General features: G+C 45.8%; 1 protein-coding gene across 5 annotated transcripts in view; it reads left to right on the forward strand.

Annotated features, from left to right (window-relative positions):
• The window catches only part of arhgef3 (Rho guanine nucleotide exchange factor (GEF) 3), a 54,913-nt gene extending 37,496 nt beyond the window's left edge, over window positions 1-17,417 (forward strand). For 4 of the 5 annotated variants that reach the window (XM_027001889.3, XM_027001890.3, XM_027001892.3 and 1 more), the window contains 9 exons: window positions 6,072-6,179; window positions 7,475-7,645; window positions 8,762-8,824; window positions 9,341-9,437; window positions 9,667-9,743; window positions 12,312-12,569; window positions 12,879-13,049; window positions 14,728-14,914; window positions 15,227-17,417. In XM_027001889.3, the coding sequence (XP_026857690.2) occupies window positions 6,072-6,179; window positions 7,475-7,645; window positions 8,762-8,824; window positions 9,341-9,437; window positions 9,667-9,743; window positions 12,312-12,569; window positions 12,879-13,049; window positions 14,728-14,914; window positions 15,227-15,540 (1,446 nt within the window). In that variant the 3' untranslated portion in view covers window positions 15,541-17,417. Of the gene's footprint in view, window positions 1-235; window positions 662-6,071; window positions 6,180-7,474; window positions 7,646-8,761; window positions 8,825-9,340; window positions 9,438-9,666; window positions 9,744-12,311; window positions 12,570-12,878; window positions 13,050-14,727; window positions 14,915-15,226 lie in introns of those variants that run through there. The other variant, XM_027001893.3, reaches the window with a different exon arrangement.
• The last annotated feature ends 1,034 nt before the right edge of the window (window positions 17,418-18,451 follow it).

Below are 18,451 nucleotides of genomic sequence, written 5' to 3' on the forward strand. Positions count from 1 at the left end.
AGAATATGACGTGAATGGATCCGCTCATGTACCAAATGCATGCAACACATTACACTGGTTGTCAGAGAACGATGATGAATGAACCGAAGACAAACTGCACGCTAGCATTTTGAAGGAAAACCACAGAAACTTATTATTTATTTATTTATTTTTTTTATTTTTTTACTTCCATGAGCTCGTCAGTGTAAACTCCACAGGCGGTTGCATGTCACGTCAGTTGGCGAGTCCGTTCCGTCTCCGTCTGAATCGGATGCGCAGAGGAAAATTAATTTGCTCCAGCGAGCGGCGCCCTCGCGTTCTTCTCGAGCCGTTCCCATGAGCAAGCACGCTGCGCTACCCGCGGGAGGAGACTTTAACCACGCGCTCTCACGCGCGCGAGAGAGTTCTTGCTCGCGGCAGGCGCGAGGAGGCGAGCGGACGAACGGACACGCACGCACGGGATGCTTTGGCAGGCGGCCGCTACACAGCGCACTGCAACTCCGTAGAGCTGGCGGGCACCGTGGCTGGGAGGCTAGCCTGCGACTGTCCTCCTGTTACCTCTGCCGGACCCACCGAGAGCGACAGTATGGTGGCCGAGGATTACCCATTCTACCTGGTCGTCAAACGGGCGAACTGCTCGCTAGAGGTGCAGACTGTAAGCACCGCCGCCAAAGAAGTTGAGGTGCGTTTATGAAAATTCTCGAAGCGCTTCCCGGCATTGTTTTTACGTTGTTTGCTTTATCAGTAAAGTAAGCTAAAGGATTCGCTTGGGGGGTCATACAGTCAAGGATGCATACATGCTTTGCTGTTTCTGCGCTGTTTCGTTTCTTTACCTAAGCTGTGACTTAAATTGTGCAGAATACATTTTAGCTCGTGTTTGCACATTTATGATGGTATTTTCGTAAGGGATGTGTTTTTCAGTGCTTTGAACGTGTCGTGCACAGTATTGATTTGGGAGTAAATTGCAAAATGACTGATACTTTTGCCTATAATGAATCAGCAACTCGCAGATGCTGGTTTGATGAATGTACGTGTTCTTCGACGCACCCCCTTGGTGCGAGCGCTATTCCATATTTATATGATCAACATTTTAGCAAAGTGTACTCTCACATCATCTCCCCTTTCTGGTTCCCAATTAGTTATAAGGTTTTTGCAGTCAGTTTGATGCTGTAGATGGCAATTGTTGAATTGTTTAGTCCCAAAGTAGCACGTTGGAGTGGGGGGGGGGGGGATTAAAAATAAATATATATATATATAAATAAAATGATGGAAAAATATAATTTCAGTCTCCACTTATACTGCATCCACTATAGTACATCCCACACTTTTCAAGCCTGTTTAGCTGGTCACATTAGTAATGTCTTTCAAAGCCCAGCTTGGGAGAGTTTTAATGTATTTAAAGTGTGACAGATTTGTGGTTTCATCTTTTCTACAGTTGGCTGGAATACAAGGAGGCTGTTATTTGGTCTATGCAGGACTTGGTTAGTGATGCATCGTAATCCAATTTAAGATTGTTGCTATGGTGTGAGGAGTTTTTGTGGGTCTGCTTTAAAGTCTCCCACACACCTCAGGTCTGTATGCGTGTCGGGCCATGCTTGTCACTATGATGTCATCTAGCTTACATGTTTCTCATGCTCTGATTGGCTCTGACTTGCATGCACTGTTGACTAGTCAGCAGTCTTGGTGACGAAGGTGTAACAAAAGCTCCTGAAGTCAACCAAAGAGCAGGCGAGAGACACGCTAGAGTGCAAAACGTTTAGTATACAGAAGCTAACCAGAAGAAGAGGGCAAAGGAAAAATGCAATGTTCACAGCTTGCTTTCTTCATTTTCATATTATAAGAGAAAACAAAAGCTACACATTTAGATGTAGACCTGTGGTGAGTTAGAACCTTGACTCATGCCAGTGGTGGTGTGGAAAACTCTTTGTTTCATATCCCTGCGCCTTGGTGAACAGTGATGGTGGACGAGCCAATCACAGCTTACTCATGTCTGGGTGAACATGTGGGTTTGTCGTCAGATTGCTTTAAAGCGTGGCAGCATACCCCACAGGCATATCACTGTCCAATCACCATATCATTTACAGTAAAGCCCATGCTTAGATGCTGAGTGCCCCCTGCAAGAACGGGTTGTAAACCCCTCTAAGCCACACTGTGTGTGCGTGCGTGCAAAGAGTTTTTCCCTTGGGTAACCCTCAGTCTTCCCTCAAGATGCAGTGGAAAGGAAATGTTGCACTCTCACACAACATAGATCCACTGATGTGAATCAGTAGGAGAAGAAAGCAAGCAAGCAAATACCCAGAAGGAGTTTGGAATTTCTAATGTTTAAATCACTGGAGATGATAAAAGTCCAAACAGTTCTTATGGTTAGACAGAGTGTTATGCAAATGTTACTCACTCAGCTAGATTCAAGTTAATGTTTTAGGTACTGTGAGGGCCTGATGTGTAATCTCCTCTGTTTGGTACTCGCAGCAAGACCCAGCGGATAACTGGTGATTATCATTCTGTCAGGGCAAGATCCTTAGAGGCCTTTTTGTGCCTGAATCTGATAAATACGGTCTGAGTCATTGCATGACATGCTGCTCTTTGCCATATAGTCTACCGCAGGGCACCTACCTTAGAAGCTACATGACCTCAGGTTATGGACTTGTACGTGATCGCACATTCAGTTTTCTCCACTGTTAGTCAGACCTAACATCGTAAGTCTGCATTAATGCATGTGGCTTTACTGCAAAGAAAAACCATCGAGGACAGTATAGCCTTCCCTGAAACGTCTCACGGACTGAACCTCCCCATTGCCGGGTGCTAGAAACTTCCCTGCCGTTCTTTCACTCGAGTGAATGAAGTTTATGGCATTAGATGAGACTTTTGCAGTATAGTGCAGGAGACCTGCCGGAACTTCAGATTTATTGTCTCCAGCTGTTTATTTAAAAGCATCACCATCACTTCTTCCTCTTGTATGTGTGAAAAGCAGAAGGTTTGTTCCCAGCTACTTGGTTATCCACTGACTAACGCAGTTTTGGTGGCGTTCCACCCAGCTGCTGGTATGATTCATTTGTTCCCACGCAGAGTCAGGCTCCTCCCCCACCCCCAAGCAGAAAAAGGCCTTGCGAAAAGCATTGGTCTTCTGCTAGCTGAAGCTTTCATGTTAATAACAGTATGGCCCGGCCAAGTCTCTCCTAGAAAACACACATGGTAGCCTGTCTGTGATCTGTCTAACCACATGGAAGGCTTTGGGGCTGAATCCCATCCTAAGCCGGTGCTTGTTTGACTTGGTCAGTTTTCTGAACGGTTGTTTTACCTTGATGTTTTTGACTAGTCTCTCTTGTGGACACATTAGTGAAATGTTCTTCAGGGCACGAGTCCGGTTTGACCACACACGTTAATAGCGGTGCCTCATATATTCTGAGGGCTTTACTGCAGGCATTAAAATGCAAATCAAGGCAGTATGCCACAAATGTCTTGGTGGTATCAGCAGTATTGGCAAAGTGTGTATGAAACAAGCTAAAGTCGTCCTGTTTGTTTTTTTCCTCTTAATTATGTTCTCTTTTAGATGTTGGTCAATAGCATGCCATACTGTCTTACAACCCTAGGGTTTTTGAAATTATCTTATGAATGGTTTTAAAAATGATAATTTACTAACTTAAAAATGGCGTGTCCCATTACAGAAATGTTTTAAGAATTTACAGTAACTATTTTAGGAAGCTTGTCCATTTCTAAATGATAACCAGTCTGCCTGTCACCCAAGTGAAAGCAATAGTTAGAGAGGAAAAAGATTTGGAAGTTTCAGGTAGCAGCTGAACCTTGAGATTATACCTCTTGGTGTTAGCCAAACAGACCCTTTTTTTTTTACCTTCAAATGATCTCATCATGCCGATATGTTGATGGGAAGCCAAATGCAATGAAATATATTTGCCTTAGTTTTTTTAAATACATGTACACCAAGGATCCGAGTAACCCTAATGATAGTCAAAATGTTTTCTCATATATATACTCTGGTTTTTAATCTTTTAAATAAATAAATAATATATATATATATATATATATATATATATATATATATATATATATATATATATATATAATATATAATATAAATTTAAGTGGTTTGGTCTGTTTTCCAGTTTTGAAAAAGTTCTTCTCTGTCACAACCTAATGTGGCTCCTTCTAGACCCCCTCCATATTGGGTTTTCTCTCTCTTTTTCTCAATGTACTTAATTAAAGCAAATGGCTATTTATTAGAACTGGAATTCCTAATTAGGTTTTGTGGCTCTCTGTGGAATCTGCCCTCTGTCCTCTGTAATTGGGGAGATGAGAACAGCTCTAAGCATCAATATCGGGACACGCAGTACTATACGCTTGTTTTCGGGTTTTCCAGGGTGTGCCGTGACGCTACAATAAGGCTAACTAATGGCCTCTGCTAGTTCATAGGCTATCTTTACGTCTATCGATTAGACCAGATCTGGGAGGCATGTTCAAGCCAACATGGGTTAGATGTCGAGCAACCGGTTTGGCTGGCTGGCCTACGGTGATGTGTGCATGCAAAGACAAAGCCTTTCTTTGATGTATCTCAGATTATCCACGAAAGCCGATCAAATGAACCTGAGACCTTTTGTTCAAAGCAGTCCTGACAATAGGTGTATGGATGCCTTTCGATGGGACAGAAAGAATGGAGCAAGGCCGTCTTACCTTATCCTTCACTTCAGATCATGGAAGCACCAGCGTGAATGGCCGCTCCTACCACTAATGCACACTAGATCACCTGTGATGTGTAGAGCTTAAGCAAGTGATCTCAGCATGATTTACAGAGTTGTCGAAAAGCCCATGTGTGTATGTCTCAGGCCTATATCTACTACTAAAGAATAACTTGGTTGCATAACATCAGGGAATGGATTGGTTGTGTATGTTTGGCTTAGGTTGTAATAAATGTAGGGCACTTGTTAACATTTCCATGCCAGGTATATGTCTGTGTTTGAGTTTAAGATGTAGGTCCAGAGATTGCAGTGCTCTGTTATTAATTCCACTCAAGGAAGCTGAGTGCTAAAAGACTGACAAGATAAGTCTACATCGTTTTATGCTCTCTAACCCCCTGCTACATTTTCACTTCTTGTTACATGAGATATTCGTGCATTTTAACATTCCTGCATTGATTATGAAAATCAGTAGGTGAGATTTCACTGGCGCATGAATTGGCAAAATGTACATCTGTGCTTCCTTTGGTGGATGCCTCACTGAATAGTTTAGCTTCAGTGTTCAATGACATGCAACTGGACCTACATCTAGAATTGAATTGGTGAATTGCACAGACTGCTGTAATGTAAGACATGTGTGCACATTACCGAGTCAAAGGTATTGTGAATGCTGTGGTCTGACACTTTTTTGATGCACCAGTAAGGTTAGAGAGACAGATTGGTCTGTGTCACAGGTATTGTTGGCTGACCAAAGTGAGCGAGTGCATCAGCAGAAAACGTCCATGCCAGCTGAATACAGATCTAAAAGCTGCAGTGATGTCACACAGAGAGAGGGAGAGAGAGTGAGAGGAAGGTGAGGAGTGGGTTAAAAGCTGCACTGATTGCGTCCTTCCCAAACGTGCTGAAGACTGAGAACGTAAAGAATTCCTGCCGATGTGGGGAAAGGGTGATACTGTGATGTGTGTTTTCTCTGTATGTGCTCATCTGGAGGACCAGAATAGAGTAGAGGACTGGGCTCATTCACTGTCTTTTACCCAAGCAAAGTGATCTGAACATGGCTTGAGAATCCGGCTACTGACAGGCATGTGCGGTCTGGCATATCTTCGCCATCCTTGGAGAGATCCGTAACCTTGAGGCGAGCGCCGGAGCGCACCGCACCACGAGGGTTTTTCCGAGCCTTGCCGGCTTTCTGCTCCATGTCGTTTAAGCGAATCCGATCCCTCGCCACCTTGAGGGGGCGCGAACATGCACGTGGAGAAATCCCAGCATGTTTCGTCAGGGATGCTCTCCAATTGGTCCAATGGAGAGCGTGAGGAAAAAGGTAGTCCGATGTTGCCTATCCGGGCACACGCTTGTGTGTCTGCCGCCACAGGTGCTTAACGTCGTTGTGCTGTGTATCTGCAGGAGCCCACCAACAAGCGGGCGAAACCTCTGTCCCGGGTCACATCACTTGCCAACCTCATACCGCCGGTGAAGGCTGCCCCATTGAAGCGCATCGGACAGACGCTGCAGGTATGGCACTAATATCTGCGTCATGCATGACCTGTACCTGACCCTGTTGCTGTCACTGTGATACCTGGTATTGGGGTTTTTCCATGTTCACTGTGTCAATTAGGTGGTACATTGTTCAGCTAGCTGTTTATTCTAATAATAATAATGTTTAATCTATATAGCACATTTCTCATGCAACTTTTTTTTTCTGCTAAGTCAGCCTGCCATGATGATATCTATCAAAATATCTGTAAGGGGGGGGGGGGTCTGAAGATTATTGGATTATTCGAAGGCTGTGACCTTTCGGCAAAACGTGAGTTTTCTGGAGCTGCACCCAAGCCGAGCCCTTGGGCCAGACTTGTGGGGGCAGCTGTTGCTGTGTGGATGAGCGAGGGGATCAGGCAGGCATGCGTAGGGTCACGTGGCTCCGGCACCGGGGGCAAGAGAGAACGGGCGCGAGAGGATGGAGCTGGGAAATGTGTGAGGACATGGGGCCAGGAAATAAGACAGCTTGCGCCGGGCTCTGCTCGGTGGCGGGGGGCCGTGTGTGCCGAGCATGGCTGAAGCACGGGGGAACAGGCTGGTGATTCATTGCAGGTCCCGTGCCTGATTCTCGCCACGCTCCCTCCTCGTTTTCCCTTCGTCTGGCTCTCTCGTCAGCTCTTAATGCTGCTGTTCCGTGAGGCCCAAGGAAGCATGCACAATGTTTTGACAGACGCTCGTGGTCGACTGTGAGAGAGAGTTCAGATCGAACCAAACCAAAGAGCCATGTTTATATCTAGTGACTTAATGTTATCTATTGCGCTTAATGCGATTGTCATTTCAACACCCAGAAAAGACTGTTTGGCCTTGGCGTGTCAGTTTCTTACATTCCCTTTGTAGCAACAATTTCCATGATGCTAGTCTGTGCACAATATTAGGCTAACGTAACCGGGATTGATGCAGCCCAGCGAGTTTCCCTAGCTGATTTGCATATGGGATTGATCGTGCATTTTCCAAAATGGGCCAAGATCTTACTAATTGTCCCTAAATGCATTACATTTTTTCATGTGTTCCGTTATGGGAGTCGAGTAGACAGTCACTTCTGTAGTTACATTGTGTGAAAGTCACCCTGCTGATGTCCTTGTTCTATAGTCATGCACTCGTTACTCTGTAGTATTTCCCCCTCAGCAAAAGTTTCTTAGACATTGAATTTCACTGTCCCATTTGCGGAACAGTTTAGCACACTTTTAACACGAAAACCAATGTACAACCGCACACAATTAAACTCTTAAGTAACCCCTCCCAACTGGTTATTCCTCCTCTTCATCCTCCAGCGTTCCATCAGCTTCCGTAGCGAAAGCAGGGCCGAAATCATGCCCCCCAGGCCGTGGAGCAAGCAGGCGCCTCCGGCCATAACCAAGCGCCGTGACAGCAAGCTGTGGAGCGAGACGTTCGACGTGGGCCTGGGACAGATGCTCTCGTCCAAAGAGATCAAACGGCAGGAGGTACGAGGCCCGAGCAGCAAACGTCCAGACCAGCGGCCTTCTGCGTGTCATGGACGTAAATATATGACGGCCGTGCGTGTGTGCATGGGAATCGCGTATGAAGGAAAAATGTTGTGAACAATTGCAGACAGATGAGGAAAAACGATGCAGATCAAGTCCAGTTAAAAAGGGCCTTATTGGAAATCAACCACTTGGCTCTCTCGCATTTGACTGCATTCTTTAAAGTATAGCCCAGGCAGTGGACCTGAACTCCAGTCAAACCCACAGTACCACAATAGACCCAAGGCCTACGCCAGGTTCCAGTTCACCAATCCCCCATCCAAATTAATCTGTACATGCTCACATGGAAAACGCACAGTAGGTTGAAACTGAGCAGTTGTTTGGGGCATCAGAGGTGGGGGCTGGGGAGTATGGGAAGGGAGTGTCTTTAAAATGTCACTCCATTGCTCCCTTGTGTTTACTTAACTTTTCCAGACAGGCAACTGTAGATGTCCAAGTGCTAGCCACTGTTTTTCAGCAGTAAAAATTAGTGAGCACTGTGTGAAACGCGGCCCTCCTCATGCTTTTAGATTAGGCCTCACTCTGCCCTCTGTGGCCACACAGACTTCAAAGTCTCTAGGATATGGTGTGGATAACAGGGAGCAGCTGTCTATAGCGGAACGCAGAGTTTTTCAAAGGTTGAAAGGGTCCTGTAGGTTTTTTTTCCCCGAGTAACTGAAGTAAGCTGAGCAGCATCTTAAAGAACAGGGGGCAGGGGTGCGTTCACATGGCTTGCGTATTTTTTAAATGTTATGTCCATTCTCACTGTGTGTTATTCTTATAGTGCTGCCTTGTTGATTTATGCATTTGGACATGTATAAACATATATTATCCACACAGACTTACATATACCATGTAGAGTTTAGCCAGGAAAAAACCCCAAAACCTTTTAAACCTTTCTTTTTTACTTTTAAACACTTATCAAACCAATAGGACTTCAGATGTCAGTCAGATTCACTGTTTAAAAGGTTGTAGTAATCAACCAATCATATGCTTTGGATCCTCTTAGTCTTGAATGGAATTACTCATTTTGTGCGTTTCTCTCTCACCCACCCTCTTCTTTTTTTTTTTTAACAGGCGATCTTTGAGCTGTCTCAGGGAGAACAGGACCTGATTGAGGACCTCAAGCTGGCCAAGAAGGTTAGCTCTGCTTTTCCAATTAGTGTCCTTTTCCTCCTTACTTCATGCACAGTGTAAACACGGTTCTACCCCCGCCCTGTGGGAACCCCGGCTCCGATTACCCCTCCGCTCATGAAATCACACACTTTCCACTTGGCGTGGGGGGCCATGCAAGACTTGCATTCAAGGCAGCACAAGGGAGTGCTCTTACGGACACGTTTATGTCCGCCTCCAGTATATAGCCTTCTTAAGAGCATACAGTCATCATTATTTCAGGCTGTTTGTAACCACAAGAGTACCATCAGATCAGAAATTACTACTACTGTATCCGATGTTGCGTTAGACAGTCACGTTCGACTGTGTTTCGCCGAAGTTCAAGTTGGTGAAAGCTTGTAAAACAAATGAAGTGCCTTTTCCTTGGTATTACTCAGTGTGTTTATCTGGAGGCCTAGATGACCCTTAGTTCAGCATGGTTTGCCCCTGCTCAGACAGTTCCAGAGTGCTCGTCTGGTTTACGTTTGTATGGTGTAACCGCAGGCCTACCATGACCCCATGCTGAAGCTGTCCATTATGACGGAACATGAGCTCAATCAGATTTTCGGCACCCTGGACTCTCTCATCCCACTACACGAAGGTGAGGCTCTACGCAGGGGATTTCCCATCTTGTCAGACAGAATGATGGTTGCATACGTACCAAGCTAGTCATCTTAGTCTAACATAGTCAGAGTTCAAAGGTCAGCCTTAGCTGAAAGAAGCTGCAAATCTAGTTTTCACTCGTTCTAAAATATAAAATTCTTGCATCTTGCTCCCTCTCAAGCACACAGTTCTACATCTGTCCGTTAAATTGCTCTTTCTCTCTGTAGACCTCCTCAGTCGACTCCGAGAGGCTAGGAAACCGGATGGCTCTACAGACCATGTGGGCCACATTTTAGTGGACTGGGTAAGATATACACTGCCTAGGCTTCAAAATGTGATGCATGTCTCTCAACATTACACACACAGAGGCACCTTCATAGCTATTTACCCCTATGGATTTCCAAAAGCTTGCACTTCCACTTGGAGTCCTTTGACCTGGTCTCACTGTGGAGGAGTAATAGCTTCTCCAAGCAGAGAGTGTGTGGGAGGATAGTGTGGAGATTTCTTAGCACTCAGAGATGCTTATTTACACAGTGTTATCAGGAGCTCCTGAGTGCTGGCATCACTCTTCCAGATCAGCGGCATACATTTGGTGAAAGTCCTTGTACAAGCACTGGCACGGAACCATGTTCTGACGCCATGCCAAGTCAGTCCTGCAGAATATGATTCATAAAGTTTGCATATCGTCAGGGTCATCCTGACGTTGCCATCTCCGCCATTCTTGCAACCAGCAGCTTGAAAGTTTTAGATAGCAGCCGTTTCAAACACGATCTCCAAACAAACTGTCGCAGGGCCGCACTCTCCGCGGGGTTGAAAGGACGTGGGCTCGGGTGGCGGCTGCCTTCAGACCACCAGCCGATCAGTCTCCCTTGACAGCGCCGTTCTTCTTCAACACCCCGGGGGATCTATTTACCTTCGCGTGCACCCTGGAACAGGCTTCTGGCTTTTCTGTTCAGTCTCTGCTAGTCGAGGCAGTTCAACAAACTCTGTTATTGTACTTTATTATTGTTTGGGGTTTTTTTTTTCCATCCAGTAGATGTTAGGCAGAGCAGCAGGGTTTAGCTGGCGAAGTTCTATGGATCACGGCACAAAGAGGGGGGGTGTTTTGCATGAAGCACTCTTGCTGGGTTTACATAACCATCCTCCAAGTGCTCCATTAGGAGCTGAAATGAGACGGCTGAAGCAAAGTCACAGTGAGGGGCCTCTTTCTGGGGGGGACTTGGCGATTTTTTTTTAGCATGCTGGAAATGTTCAAAGAACTAACATGTTGTTTATTGAGGTGGCATGTTGGAATATGAGGGCGGGAGAGAATAGTCTGTGGTCGAGCTTTAAACATGGGCTGTTTAACTGCCCTCTACCTGGCCCTGACTTTCACTAGTGAAGATGCCATACATATGGTGGACAGAACAAGTCACAAAGCCAAGGGGTAACTCATGAACACCATGTGCTCAGTTGTAAGCGAGCCAACGCTTAGTTTACCCTGAGACACACAGACACACACCCCTAGAGACGCATACAATTTCTTTGAGGTGCTCTGAACTATCTGGCCTTCATGAGTGACTGGGTGGTGTGGGCCGTGAGTATGCCCTGCTAATTCTCCAGTTTGCATGCGTTCTTGCAGCTTTTTTTCTGGTGGATATGTTCATCATCAAGGCACACCTTCTGAGCACGCATTCTGCTTTCAGAAACTTGGCCATCACGATGAACTTTCCTTCCAGTTTTGAGCTGATCTTGGAGGTACCATTTACTTAAATCTGCAAGCCAGTTCTATTTCCAATCTTTTCAACTCAAGTTGCGATTTTGTTTGGTGATTTCGGTGTGGTATTTTAGTTTAGTTTTTGTTTTTCTTTGCTGCTTGCTGCCGGAGCGCGATGGCGCAGTCCTGTGCGGCTGTCATCGTCTTTTTTCTCTTCCTGTTTTCTCCAAGGACATTGTGGGAGAAGAACTGTGGGTGCTTGCGCTGTTTACTTCATACCTAGCTCATCCGAGCTGAGCTTCCTCCACATGTCCGCTGCACATATCCATCAAGTGGACCTTGCGTAAGCCTGGGAACATTTCACAATTCCAATTCTCCACCTCCAAAGGCGATGGAGCCTGATCTAAATAAAGAGGGACAGATTCCTGCTCTTTTCCAGTCTCCTTTCTTTTCCTGCTTATTTAACTAGTTTCACACCCACAGTGAATTTAAGCAGGCGTGTGTGTGTGTGTGTGTGTGTGTGTGTAGTACCCTAAAAATGAAACATTTTTTGAGAAAAAACAATGTCCAACATGTATTGCTTTAGACATGCACAGTAATACAGTCTCAGAAATTGGCCTGCGTGGAGAACTATTGGAGAGAACATTTATCACACATATTGATAAACTGCCTCTCAGACAGTATCCGTCTCCATGTACCCGGTCAAGGAATGCGCAGCTGTTTCCATAAAGCCCGACTGAAGTCAGCTGAAGGCGTTTCTCTCGTCTCTGGTTATTATTGGCTTGCGCTGGTCTGGTAGCATTTTTCAGAGGTTTGTAGGAGGCAGGCCTGGGCTTAAGGACAGTGGAGGTACAGCTGTAAGTTTCTAAGTGCTGTCAAACCTGAGCTTGGCCGAAGGGCATTTATCGACCTGCACGTGGTTATGGGGCCTGCGTTTCGAAAGGGATGGCACAGCATGTTGTTTTTGGCTTTTAAATTGTGTAACGCATTATGACAGGCTTGCGGCGCAGTTCAAAACAGGTGAAATTGCTGGATGTAAAGGAGAGATGCAACTTGCATTAAGAATTTTAGGTGACAAAGTTAGGCCAAAGTTGAATCTGAAACAAAGTTTACTTATGTCATGTTATGTAATGCCTTTTGAAGCAGTGAAAACAGGTCTCTGCTTTGTTTCTGCAGCTGCCATGTCTAGACTCCTACAACAGCTACTGCAGCAATCAGGTGGCTGCCAAAGCCTTGCTGGACCATAAGAAGCAGGACCACCGGGTGCAGGACTTCCTGCAGCGCTGCCTGGAATCGCCCTTTAGCCGCAAGCTGGACCTGTGGAACTTCCTGGATATCCCACGCAGCCGCCTGGTCAAATACCCTCTCCTGCTGCGGGAGATTCTCAAACACACCCCCAATGACCACCCGGACCGCCAGCACCTGGATGAGGCTGTGAGTGTAAACGCGCATGCCGGTGTGTGTGTGTGTGTGTGTGTGTGTGTGTGTGTGTGTGTGTGTGTGTGTGTGTGTGTGTACGCACGCATGTACACAACAGCTACTTCTACTCTATACACACACACACACACACACACCTGAAGGGCCAGTCAAGTGAACTGAACAACTTTAGATTCACAAACCTTCTGCTTGATGTGTTCTGGAACCATTGAAAAGTGATTTGTGTTTGTTGTTCTAACAGCCTCCTCACCCAGTTGTTTGGGCTTTCTTTTAGAGCCTCCTCACCCAGTTTGTTTTCCCTCTCAGATCAACATGATTCAGAGCATCGTGGCCGAGATCAACACCCAGACAGGAGAGTCAGAATGCCGCTACTACAAGGAGCGCCTGCTCTACCTCGAGGACGGCCAGCGGGACCTGCTCATTGACAGCTCCAGGATTCTCAGTTGTCATGGAGAACTGAAAAACAACAGAGGAGCTGTGAGTATTAGACTCGCACTTATGGACACGCTCACAGGGTTTGTCTTTGACAAACCCTGAGATAACCTTACTGAGAGGTGTGAGAACAACCTTTGCAAAGGACACAGAAAGGATAGGAGAGAGGTTCTGAGAAGCGTGTCAGTGACCTGCAGTTCAAGGCCAAGAACATTCCTCATAAATGCCTGCGGGTGGCCTTTGCCCCTACTGCACGACGTAAAAAGCCAGAGGTGAGACTCAAACGGCCCTTGAGCGCAAAGCTGTAAAGTTGCATGTGCGAAGTATTATCTGGTCTCTTCTACAAAGCAGCTCTCTCTCCTCTGAGAAATCAGACTAGCACTCAGACTCCCCATTCCTCGAGGGACGACTCACACTGTAAAACAGAATGTAACTGAGGCTTGCCTTTGTCACGCAGAGCCTCCACCTTTGCTCGCAGTGTAATCCAGTTTGTGTTCGGTGCGTGTTTACACCACCTTTTGAGCAAATGGGAAGCATCTGGCCGAGACGGCTGCGGAAAGCTCACCGCGCGCCACCGCATGCTCAGCGTAAAAGCTTTGCTTCAGTCTCCAAGGAGAGCCCTCCGTCTTGGCGGTGCAGGGCTAGGAAAGTAAGAGGGCGGTCCTGTAGCAGTGCACAAATCACAGGAGAGCGTAAACTGAAGGCCATCAATAAAAATGCGGTTGAGGAGCAGACCGGGCAACTTTTTTGCCTTTCATGTTTTGCGGGGAAGAGGAAAATAGAGAAACACAGCTCTGGGCTCCAAACAATGGACCTGTAAAAGCTGAACGCTACACAGGAAGACGAGCATCGAGTGGAGTCAAATTAGTAGCATTTCCCTTTGAACCTTTTTTTCTAAATTGTTTTGGTTGTACGGTTTCCAAACACAGCTCATCTAATAGTTCTGGTTTTTGAGGAATGACTGAAACGTGGGGCTAATTCGAGACTGCTACACGGAAGCTGATTGAACTCCAATTTGTCCTAAACAAGGCAAGCAGTAGTTCCGCTAAGGTCTTCGAGGGCAAGTTTCTCCCTGCATATCTGCTTCTTCAAAGCCACGTCATAAGTCTGCCTAGGCCGGCGTATATTGGCTTGTGTATCTAAACACCCTCGCACACCCACACATGACCAACTCCTTTTATGGTTAAGGATCAGGGTTACTCACTAAATTGAGTGTGTATTGCACTCAAGTCTCAGAATGTGCAAAAATAGCTTAATGTATACTCATGAAAATGGAAACACTGAGAGGAGACAAATCCACCCCCCGGGGGGTGAAATCATTATCTCACCCATCGACTCAGGTGTTGCATAATATTCCAACATCATGTCACTAAAATATTTATTAAAGTGACTATCATTAAGTGATGAAGGTTTTACAGGCATCCATTATTCTCTTCTACAGAGATTCATTGAAAGATAATAAAAGTGACATGAGACAGAATAATTTTAAATAATCCATCCATTATCATCTGTTTTTCATCCAACGTTCTTTGTGCTGCTGGCCACAATTGGTGAACTTCCCCTATCCAGAGTTCCCTATCCCCTATCCCAGTTACCTCATCTGCCCCAGGCTGTTCCTGGTCCGAGTGCGGTAGACTGCCTGTAACTAAAGATCGCTCCGGTTCTGACCTTCCTCAGTGTGATTTGATCTTCCATAACAGCCCTGTTCCACCTTCCTCCACAGAAGCTCCACGTGTTCCTGTTCCAGGACGTGCTGGTGATCACTCGGGCCATCACCCACAACGAGCAGCTGTGGTATCAGCTCTACAGGCAGCCTGTCCCTGTGCGCAACCTGGACTGGGAGGACCTGCAGGATGGCGAGATACGCCTGGGGGGCTCCATCAGAGGGGCCTTCAGCAACGTGGAGAGGAGTGAGTGCCTGTCCTCTCCAGCCCTCGCTGACTGACGCGTTTAGTCTCTGTAGCTCCACTTGGCCCTTTGAAATGCGCAGCATGTTGTATGATCCATGTGCTAATCCTGTGGTTCCCAGCACAGTACACAGGCACCTGTGTAGTAGCCAAGTGCTAATTACACGATTCAAGCATGATTGAAGCTGGAATTAACTACATTTGAACTGGCTGGATGTCCTCCAGGACAGGACGAGAAACCATTCTAATTTCAGTGATATACTGTATAAAAGATTCTGTAACTTCTAATGCATTTCCATCCTCTTTCCCCTCCAGCCAAGAACTTTTTCCGGGTGACGTTCCGCAGTGGTGGGCAGCTCCAGTCCCACTGCTTCCAGGCCAGCGACGCCTTTAACAAGCAGCAGTGGCTTAACTGCATCCGGCAGGCCAAAGGGGCTCTGGGCTCCGAATGCACGGGCGAGCTGCGCCGCAGCCCTCGATCGCCGTCGGGGCTGGCAGTGCCCTCTAGGGACAGAGCGGGGGAGTGCATGGACCAAAGCGACAGCGACTCCTCCGACTGCAGTATGGACACTAGTGACACTGGCGCCAACCGCCCGGCCAACCCGACCGGCACCCCTGTGGAAGTGTGAAAGCACGTACTGTAACTTGGATGTCTGCTATCATCTCTGCCTACCGAGCACACCTGTACAGCGTTGTCGCGGCAAAGCCGTGCCATACAGTGGAAGCAGCATACAGAAAGCACCTCGTCCTCATCCTCAAGTCCATTCTTCCTCAGGCTCTAGAGGCTTGTCTTTTCTTTCCCTCCCTCTTCCGCTGTTGTCGTTCTAATAGACTGGGGTATATTATGCCACAGTCGCAACTGCGAAACTGTCAGGTTGCCCGGTGAACAGGACGCTGGTTACGAGGACGATCTGTTTAGTCATTCCTTGTCTTGAGAACTAAAAGTGGCTCACTGTTTGGCGTGCCCTTCCCCCACCGCAAAGCCCCCATGCCGCACGGGAACGCCCCGTCCTGCTGTCCGCACTCCCTGTGGCACCGCACCGCTGCTGGCGGCCCGAGAGCAGACACAGGCTCTCTTTAAAGACGCGTTATATTCCTGTTCACGTGCTGAGTGCGTCAAGTCTGCAGCGATCACCCTGGCAAACGACAAGCGGAAGGGCGAACGGGGTTCCGTGGCTCGCTCGCAGCGTTTCACTGGCGGAGGGTAACGCGGAAGTAAGTTCCTTTTGTGATTTGAGGCTTGTGCTCTTGCAGTCGCTGATCTCACGGTAGCTACATGGAGGCCAGACAGACGAGAGCAAACTTCAGAGGCCTGTGGCGTGGGAGACCGAAATTAAAAGCAGACAGCTGAAGTTCATTTTGTGATTTGAGGCTAGTGTTCTTACTCATTACTGATGAACGTGTTTCTACAAGCCACAGCTGTCTTGTACATCCATATCCATCACCTGGAAGAGGTTGCTGTTCCTGCGTAGTGCAATGAACGTCATTTCTATGTTGGTGTGAATGTACTTGAGTAAGAATGTATGGATGTGCTCTTCCTTTGATGGACAGAATAGGTTTGAAGTTGTGATCGTGAAACTGCACTGATGCATAAATTTAGGGGACTCTGGATCGAGCAGTGTCCATCCAGGAAATGCAACTTCCAATTCTGTAGCGCTTTGATTAAGGTCCCAAGGTAGAAAAGTCCACCACTAATCACCAAAGTTTGGACCTGAAATTGAATCTTAACTACAAACAAGTCTCAAGGTGCAAATCTGGGACACTTGGTGTTGCTTGTCATGTTTAAACAACAGACATGAGATTAAAGGGTGAAGATGTGCGATTAACCCTTTATAATGTGGCAGAAATATCAGATAACCACACACAAATTAATGGTTATTTTTGTGAAAACAATGTAGCAACGGCTTTTAAACCTTTTGTAAAGTTGTGTACTTGCTTGTGCCATGTTGCTTACCAAACTAGTCCTTTGTTAACTCTGTGTTGGGTGTGCTGAAAACAGTGTCACTTCACAATCTCTTGACTCCTAATGAAAAATGCATTGCCAAAAAGTGTTTGTTTTATTCCTGTCCACGTTTACCTGTTGGGCCTTTTGTTGTTATTTTTTTTCCTGTTGTCACGTTTGAGGACTCAGCACGGCCAGGTAATCACTATGAAAATGATCCAAAACACAGTATATAGCTTTATTGTTTGTTTTGTTTTGTTTTGTTTTCCAAAGAAATGTATTAAAATTTATGCAGTAGAATGTTTTATTTATAGCCTATTTTTCAACTGATGTAATTGGTTGTTCGTGGAAATAGCAAGTGGTATTACTGGAGTTGAATGAGAAGTGATTTTGAATCTGAGGTGATAGACACTCTGGTTATGCATCATAGGGCATTCATTTAACCATACAGAGGAGTATGTGAAATCCTGAAATGACTGTCAGAATGTCTAAAATGATTGCAAGGATAACCTGGAAAGTGTAACATTGAGAGCATCAAATAAATGATTTTAAATACCTAACAAAGGGTTTTCTTTTTAGTTTACTTCTTTTCAGTCTTCTATTAAAACACTTCTGACATAACATGATAACTTTCATAGAGATACACAACACTCAGTGTTCCACAAAAGGATTGTCTATACACAAAGCGGCGCTTCAAGGTTAAGCATGTCTAATCTAGTTGCAAATTGATGACTCCTCAAAGACTTCTTCATTGGTTTGGTACATCAAAATGAATATCATGGTTATTGCATTTTTGTAGAAATGTCACTGAATTTTCCAGGAACCTTTGCAGAATGGAATGGGCATAAAGTAGCTTCGCTGCTGATCACATAACGGGTACGGATCTCAGAGCTGTCTAGTTCATATGGCTTTATTTAGAAAGAGATCTGTGCCTTTGCGTAACAGGGAAATGGTATTTGAATATTTGACCTGACCATTTTAAACTCAAGATGGTTGAATATTTAGTCAGTTATTGCGAGTGAAAATATTACATACTTTTTTAAAAATAATACAGTCTGCAGCTTCTGATGAAATCATTTAATGACCTTTGGCAGTTGCTGAAACGCCTACAGGTCCAGTAGTCATTTGTGACATGGTATATGCCAAAGGTAAATCTCTTCCGTTTTCACCGTTTGTTAATGGTGAAAATACTGTTTGCGTTTTCACATTCCTTATTAGTGATATCTACAGAGTTACATTACCTAAACACTTTTCTTGTTTTCCTAATGGATTCATTATCAGTTGGAGGCACACCACTGCACTATTCAGTTTTGTTTAGGAGGGCAATCAAATCTGATCACACCCATACACTCCTCCCACACACATGCCCCCAGTTTTGGTCTGGTGGGTTTGTTGTGGGTTAAATAGCAACCAGTAGCATCTAACTGAACTGCTCTTTGTCCCAGCTGCATATTTACACAATTTCACAAATTATCTTGTTTATTGCCCATCGATACCCACGAAAATCTAATATGACAGCAGTTTGTCTGGTTTTCCACAACCCATCTTGCTGCTGGAAATGTTCCATTAGCATGAACAGAATGTTCTGGAAAGATGGA

This window comes from Electrophorus electricus, chromosome 22, assembly GCF_041902795.1.
Source record: "Electrophorus electricus isolate QZ-2024a chromosome 22, ASM4190279v1, whole genome shotgun sequence".
NCBI classification, from domain to species: domain Eukaryota; kingdom Metazoa; phylum Chordata; class Actinopteri; order Gymnotiformes; family Gymnotidae; genus Electrophorus; species Electrophorus electricus.